The sequence below is a fragment of the Vigna unguiculata genome, chromosome 5, assembly GCF_037176805.1.
Source record: "Vigna unguiculata cultivar grain cowpea cultivar isolate G323 ecotype 2 chromosome 5, ASM3717680v1, whole genome shotgun sequence".
Classification (NCBI taxonomy): Eukaryota; Viridiplantae; Streptophyta; class Magnoliopsida; order Fabales; family Fabaceae; genus Vigna; species Vigna unguiculata.
Genome location: NC_140796.1, coordinates 27,585,265 through 27,593,884, shown reverse-complemented (window position 1 = coordinate 27,593,884; position 8,620 = coordinate 27,585,265). Strand labels below are relative to the sequence as shown.

The following is an 8,620-nucleotide window of genomic DNA, read 5'->3' as shown; positions in this document are numbered from 1 at the left end:
TAGACAAACAACATGAGTCGCCTGGCGATTGTTCTTCGCCCGCCAGGCGGTTTCTGTAAATTTCCAAAAACACGAAATTTAAACAGAACATAAGGTATCCATGTATAATCATACTATATTTATCATGCAATTTATCCTAAATTATAAAAATTAACGAGTAAAAGCTCCCCTAACCTAGTTTCCTTTTGCTTAACTTGTGAGTTCTTGCCTTCTCCCTTGATCACTATGTCACCTAGCACTTCCCCTCAATTTAGCTCTCAGTTACTCTCAATTTTCACAGCATACTCTCCAAATTCGTTCTCTTCTCACTAGGCAACAATGGCATACACATATCCTTTCTTCTCACACAAAATTGGTCTTTTAATGGTGCCTTAATGATAGGTAAATGTTCCAAAATGAAAATTGGTTTAATGTTGATGGTAATTGTCATTCAATAGGTCATTATGAATTGTTTTTCAGCCTCTCTTGGATGCTCCTTGTCACATCAATCAACATTTAATGCCATAAAGGCTCTCACTACCCACATTTATTAATAATTTATTTATTTAATTAATTAAATTTCGCGGATCTTACATCGCTCACCGCTAGGTAATTCCTCTTAGGAATGCAGAAAATCACATAAAGACGGTATTTTGTAAGTACATAATTATCTTGAATAATTTCACTATTTCTTTCTGTTCCGATCGCTTGGAAAAAGCAAGATGTTTCTTTTGTTCTTTTTTCAACAATTTCTGATCTCTAGTAGACCTATCAGTAGGATTCGAACCCAGATGAAGTTCTGACCATCTGTCAGAGAAAAAAGAATGAGTGGCTCTGTATCAATGGAATCTCATCATCCATACATAAAAAATTAATGTGGTATATTCAAATCATAACATATGAACAGTAAAAACTAGTATTTTAATTGAGACTAGAACTCATAAGGAAGAAAATAGATTTATGAATGGAATAAAATATGCAGTATTTATAGACAAAAGTATTCGGTTATTGGGGAAAAATCAATATACTATTAATGTCGAATCGAGATCAACTAGGACAAAAATAAAGCATTGGGTCGAACTCTTCTTTGATGTCAAAGTAATAGCTACGAATGAGTTGCCTAGCGGCCTTGAAGGCCCGCCAGGCGGTTTCTGAAAAATTTCCAGAAACCCAAAATTACGAGAAAATTTAGAAGGAAACATATATTCTCATATCATATATCATACAATATATCAAAAACATGAAATGAGTTCAACTCCCCTAACCTGGATTTCCTTGCTTAATCTTGAGAAATTAAAGCTCCTCTTAGTCAACGATGTCCTCCCTTGACGCTTTCGGCAACAGTTCTCAATTCCTCACAAAAATGCAGTCCATTTTTTCTCTCGAAAGGATTCCCAGAGAATTCCCAAGGTTGCCCTATGTCTTTCTTTCTATTTCTCTTCTCTCTCTTACTCTAAATTCACTTGATTACTCACAATAAATCCAAAAACGAAAATTGACATTAAACTAGTGTTTAATTGCGATTCAAGGTTCTTTAGTGGCTGTTTTTCCAGCCCCTCTTGAGTGCCCCTTTGTCAGCTAGGGTTTCTCTGCCCTTTCACATTCAAGCCAAAGAGAATTTTGGCAAAAAGAAAGTTTAATTTGGATCTACCAAGGTTTTTACCCATACCCATGACAATGTAAAATCAATGCACAACCATTCAACCAATTCATGTTTCATGATAATTCCTATAATTCTAGGATTATACTTTCACTCATCATGATTAAGCATATTATTAAAATAATAATTAATTAGATAACACATAAATGACATACATAGGACTTGAACCCAAGTCCTCTTAACATAGCCAAGTACTTTCAACCACTTGAGCTAGTACTTTTCCATGTCATATTAATCAACATTTCCTCCACCTTATAAAATTTTCGTCCCCGAAAATTGGACTTACCAGGAAATAGGTGAGGATACAACTTCCTCATGAGATCCTCCATCTCCCACGTCATCTCCTGGGTCGCCTCATCCAAAAGGACTTTCACCGTTCGGATCTACTTTCCTCTGAGTTGCTTGACTTGAGAATCTAAGATTCTCACTGGTCCAACTCCAACTGTTAGATCCTCGCATACTTGAACATCGTCTTCCTCTAGTACATGCGTGGGATCTGCAATGTACTTCCTCAGTTGTGATACATGGAAGACATTGTACAGGTTTTCCAGGTTAGGTGGCAAAGAAATCTTATAAGCTGCTGGTCTAATCCTCCTCGTGATCTGGTACGACCCGATGAATCTATGAGTCAGCTTTCTCGACTTGAGAGATCTCCCAATACCAATTGTCAGTGTAACCTTGAGGAATACATGGTCACTTGCCTCAAACTCAAGCGACCTTCTCCTCTTATCTGCATAAGACTTCTACCTACTCTAAGTTGCCCGCATCTGATCCTATATAACCCTGACTTTTCTGTAAAAGATTTTGGCCCGAGCACCACTGACTCTCCATCTTGTTGCCAACACAACGGTGTCCTGCATCTCCTACCACACAAAGCCTCGTATGGTGCCATACCAATACTGGAATGATAGATATTATTATACGTGAACTCCACCAATGGTAGCATATCACTCTAAGTGCCTAGGTGATCCAACACACAAGTCCTCAACAAGTCCTCCAATGACTATATGGTTCTCTCAGACTGACTATCTGTCTGAGAGTGATAAGTTAAGCTCAATCTCAACTAAGTACCCAATGTTGCCTACAACAATTGCTATAACCTCGATGTGAATCTTGGATCGCGGTCTGACACTATACTCGCTGGCACACTGTGTAACCTGACGACCTCTCTAACATACAAGTCTGTCAGTTTGTCCATAGACATTTTCTAAGTAATTGGTAGAAAGTGCGCACATTTCTTCAATTTGTTTACAATTACCCAGATTGAATCATGAGCCTTCACTGATCTCGGCAGATGTGTTACAAAGTCCATGAAAATGCGTCCCATTTCAATTGAGGGATATCTAGAGGCTCCAACGTAGCACCCGACCTTTGATGTTCAATCTTCGCCTTTTGGCACACCAAACAAGATGCCACATAGTCTGCCATATCTGTCTTCATACCAATCCACCAGAAAGTCGCTTTCAGATCTTTATACATCTTAGTCATACATAGGTGTATGCTAAGATGACTTTTATGCCCTTCCTCTAAGAGCGTCTTCCTCAATGTAGGTTTTTTAGGTACACACTATCTCTCTTTGAAACGTAGAATGGCGTTTGTGCCCATACTAAACTCTCTTCCCTTATTCGTGCCCAACCATCCAATAATCTGCTGTAGTTCTTGATCATTACCCTACTTCACTCGAATCTTCTCCAGAAACTCATTAGTAACTCTCAACATACAACACCGAACGTGGCCTATACCGATATGTAATCCCAAATTCATATCTCGGAGCTTCTCGATCAGCTCTAGCTCCTTCACCATCAATGCCGACATATGCACTCTTTTCCTTCTAAGAGCATCTGCGACAACATTAGCTTTACCTTAATGGTACAACAATTCAAATTCGTAGTCTTTAAGGTATTCCATCCACCTCCTTTGTCGCATATTAAGCTCCTTCTGATAAAACAAGTACTTCAAGCTCTTGTGATCGCTAAAGACTTGGAATTGGGAGCCATACAAGTAGTGCCTCCAGGTTTTGAGGGCAAACACTATTGTAGCTAACTCCATGTCATGCGTCTGATAATTCTTCTCATGCACTTTCAATTGTCTCGACGCATAGGCCACTGGTCTTTTATCCTGCATCAACACACAACCCAAACCCTGGTATGAAGCGTTACAGTACACTTCAAACGTCTTAGTCGTGTCTGGAATAGCTAACACTGGTGCGGTTGTCAACCTTCTCTTCATATCTTCAAAGCAAGCTTTGCATTCATCTATCCAAGAGAAAGGTTGATCCTTTCTAGTGAGTTGTGTCAACGGCTGAACCATCTTGGAGAAGCCCTCCACAAACCTCCTATAGTAGCCTACTAGACCCAAGAAGCTTCGCACCTCTATAACTGTCTGTGGTCTCTCCCACTTCACCACTATTTCAATCTTTGTTGGGTCCACTGCTATTCCTTTGGGCGGATATCACATGACCCAAGAATTGTACCCTTTCTAGCTAGAACTCAAACTTTGATAGCTTCCTATATAGCTTATGCTCTTTGAGAACTACTGACACCATTCTCAGATGATATGCATGCTCTTCCCGATCCTTGGAATAGATAAGAATATCGTCGATAAACACCACGACGAATTTATTCAGATAGGGTCGGAAAATCCTATTCATGTAGTCCATGAATATTGTAGGAGCATTCGTCACTCCAAATGACATCACCACATACTCGTAGTGTCCATAACATGACATTAAGGCTATTTTCTGCACGTCCTGTAGCTTGACTAAGATATGATGATTTCTAGACCTTAAGTCAATCTTAGAGAATATTACTGTCCATCGTCATTGGCCGAATACGTGAAATCATGGATCGAGGTTGTGCTATTATCGGCTACATGGCATCAACCATCTAGTGGATTGCGTTAGCAATCTCGTCCGCTCCCGCGTTATTCCTACGTCGCCTGTTAGCCATAGTTTTAGCACACCACATTTTCAACTGTCCATACCAAACAGCTCTAGTTAAGACTTACACAACCAAAGCTTAATAGTTAATAATAATATAATAGTCTCGCAAGCGAAACACGATAAGCTTACTCCCCATAGACCACAAAATCATTTTGAAAACAAAGCTCTGATACTAATTTAAATAAAATAAAATAGAAATAATAATTAACCATCATTTATTATATTGACTTTTCCCAAAATGCGGGAAAATTTAAAACTTTATTTGATCGTAAAATAACTTAAATCATAATTATAAACTCCATCATAATATCAAAGTCTAGTAATGTAAAAGTTTACAATTTATTCAAAAACATAATAAGCTCTGATAAAAACTTCTCCCAGACTAGCCCCCACTCCGGCTCTATGCCTCACCAGATCCACCTGCAACATCATTTTCTCCCATGTACCATGTACACGATCATCGCCAAGCACAAGCATATAAGGTGAGCTAACAATTAAACAACATATATACATACAAACCCACCAAAGGAATTCTCTCATTTGATTCCATATCACATGGCCACCACCATGTCATCCATGGTCTACGTCTTTAGAAGAATTTCTCAAGATGTCTTGCTGCCACACCTACAAGCCACAACTTGTAGAGCACATGCGAGAAACTAGCTACAGACCATACTCTGTAATGCCAGATGGAGTTCCCAATACGAATATAGTTCGTAATGTCCCAAGACTACCAAACTCGTCAGCCACAAACTAAGGAGGGCAATCTATCTGGACCCATCCGTACGAGCCATAACTCGCACACTCACACTAGCAACACTCGCCAAACTGAGCCACAACTCAAGAGTTCCTCATGTTCATCCGCCATTCCAAGCCACAACTCAAGAGATGCCATTCCGAGCCACAACTCAAGGAATGTCATGTGCCTAACCCTTATCTCGAGCCATAACTTTAGGGATATGTTCCGAGCCACAACTCAAGGAACACCAACAAGCCTACCTACGAGATATCACCAAAGCCTTGTAGACCACACACAAAGCAAGCAAAACACAGTTCTGCCTCTAAAATATCGTCTGGCGCTGCTCCTGAGTAGCCAGGTGCAACACGCTTCCAGACCGTCTAGCGGGGGATATGTGCCGCTAGGCTCCAAGCACCTCTAATCCCATTATCTACAGGTGTCGCTTGGCGCGACGATCCTCACTGCCAGGCACCACACGTTCCAGTGGCCACTGCGAGTGTAACTATCGCCTGACGGGACGATCTCCACCGCCAGGCACTACACCAATACAACGAGTCGTACTGGTTTAGGCCTCTCAGATTTGGTTCCAGTCCTCCTCAGCCCATCAATGATGCATCACATATTTACCAGTCACATAAGTCCCATTTTATGGTCATGAACTCACCTTTCTTATGTCTTATTATCATAAACATACTCATTGATATATTCACTCTCTTAACTATACCAATCCCTTAGAACCACTTAAGTAGAAACCATATTATTCAACTCTAGGCTACAATCACAACCTAATTGACCTATCACAGTGTCTAACCATTACATCAATCTCTACTCCCTTAAAGATAACATACAAATTATACTTTACCTTCGAATTATAACACTTCTTCACCTTAGGAAATTTCCCCTCACAACCCATTCTTAAATTAGATCATGTCTCATCATTCAGTGATGTTCTAGTTTCCAACAACCTCCACTGCACTATCATTATATTCAACTCTTTTAACACAACTTAACCTTTATAATATTTTTTAATCTCACTCCATGTATCACTCACTCTTCCTAATACCATAACCAACATATTTCAACTCTACTTTTACATACCACAAACTAACCCCACACTAGCTTTCCCACTTGTTGCCAACTCAACTGCACCCTCTACTGTTCTGCACCTGTCGCCTAGCGGCTATTCAAGTACTGCCAGGCTGTGCATATTATTCTAGAGATTCCCAGAAATTCCTACACTTGCGAATCCTCAACATTTCTCTATTTTCTTTTCCTTGCATATTTCTATCAATTCTCATGTGATTTCACTTATAATTGTAAGAGTTCACAGTCTAAACACATCCATTAACATTTTCCAATGCCATTCAACCACCAATTATTCTCGTAACATAAAAACCCCAAATTCCCAACCCTAAAAGAGCGTTCATAGGAATTTCATCAAATTAACTCCAATGGACAACATAATTTCCTTATTTCTAGCATCCAATAATCAATTCAAAGTTAAGGCTCCCTTCCTTCTCATTCAGAGTCTACTCAGAACACACAAAACATCAAAATTGAGTCAATTTGATTTGACTCGCGTCGCCTGGTGGGTGTTTATCACCGCCAGGAAGTTCATGCTAAAAACCCAAAAACTAGGTTGATCAGAGATATGTCGCCTGGCGGCACGTTTCTTGCCGCCAGGCGGTTCCTCGGAGGAACCCAGAAAATCACATAAAAACATATGAGTCGCTTGACAGCAGTTCTTCGCCCGCCAGGCAGTTTCTTGAAAAATTCTAGAAACACGAATTTTAAATGAAAACAGAGTATAATCATACCATATTATATTGTATATCATGCATTTAATATTAAACATAAATTTATCGAGGCTAAGCTCCCCTAATCTGAGTTCCTTGCTCCAAAAGTACGCAAATCTTTAATCCAAGTTCCTTGCTCCAAAAGTGCGCAAATCTTTGAGTCCTTGATTCCAATTAGCCTTAGCTTGTGATTCCTCCTTCAAGACTCATTCTCAACTCTCACTTCTCCCTTTTTGCACTGTGATTCACTCCCTCAATATGCACAATTGGCAGCCTTAGCAAAAATCCACTCTCTCACCCTTAATTCTCACTAATTTTTTTATCTTAATTAGCAATGAAGGGAGGAAAACGAAAATGTGTATTAAGGCCGAACTTAATTGTTATTCAAAGTTCATTAGTGGCTGTTTTTTCAGCCCCTCTTGGCTGCCCATTGTCAGCTAGGGTTTCCATGCCTTTTCATATTCATGCCAAAACTAATTTTAGCAAAAAGAAAGCTTAATTTGGATCTAGCAAGGTTTGAACCTATAATGATGCCAACGTCAAATCAATGCACAACCAATTGAACCAACTCATGTTTCATGATAATTCTTATAAATATATGATTATATTATCACTCCCCACGTTCAATTATATTGTTAAAATAGTACACAATTAAAATAACACATAAATGGCTTACACAGGACTTGAACCCAATTCCTCTCACATAATCAAGTACTTTCAACCATTTGAGCTAATACTTTTCCATGTTACAATAGTCAATATTTAATGTCATAAAGACTCTCACTACCCGCATTTATTAATTAATTATTTAATTAATTAAATTTCGCGGATCTTACAATGTTTATCATAATATCAAATGTGTACAGACTCTGTTCAACCCCTTCCCCTTCTAGAGCCATTTTGCACCAACAAAGATGAAGCCTTCTTTAAGGTTGTCTCACAGGTTTTTGTCTTTCTTCCAACAAAATCCGGTGCATACACAAAAAATAACTAAGACTTGGAGTATTTGCTAAGGTATCCCTAATTGCCTTCTTATGTTCTCTTATCACTTGGAGCAATTATTGTTCCTTAGCAACTAAATGTAAGTAGATATAATCGTTGGAAACTTATACTCATGCTCTAGATAAGCATGGTTGAGTTGGGAAGGGAGTGACTTTAGCTCCTTTGACTATCGTTGCTTAGTAGATAGTAGTTGTATGGTACTGAGAGGAATTTCTACTTTAGGAAATAAATAAAACAATATCGCGAACACGATTAAAAATCATAGTTAAGCATAAGTGCTTGTTCCCATATTTAAATTACACACATTTCCTGAATAAGATCATTCAATTCACATCACCAAATCAAATAATCTACAAGGTCATCCATAAGTCTACCAAACCTTTTACCGATGTACTAGCTATAGAAGTTGTGTAACCTTACTTATTCCTCGGCTACACAAAATACATGTTACAATGTTCAAAGATAATGTATGAATTTATACATATCATTAAAAATCATAGTGT

The 8,620-nt window shown here is 38.7% G+C and overlaps 1 protein-coding gene across 1 annotated transcript; it reads right to left on the bottom strand.

The window, feature by feature from the left end:
- Positions 1 to 2,022: 2,022 nt before the first annotated feature.
- LOC114184545 (uncharacterized) lies at positions 2,023 to 3,454 on the bottom strand. Its single transcript, XM_028071852.1, has 2 exons — positions 3,382 to 3,454; positions 2,023 to 2,369 (listed from the first exon to the last, which is right to left on the bottom strand). The coding sequence occupies exons 1-2, from the start codon at positions 3,452 to 3,454 to the stop codon at positions 2,023 to 2,025; spliced, it is 420 nt and encodes a 139-aa protein (XP_027927653.1).
- Between the last annotated feature and the right edge of the window lie 5,166 nt (positions 3,455 to 8,620).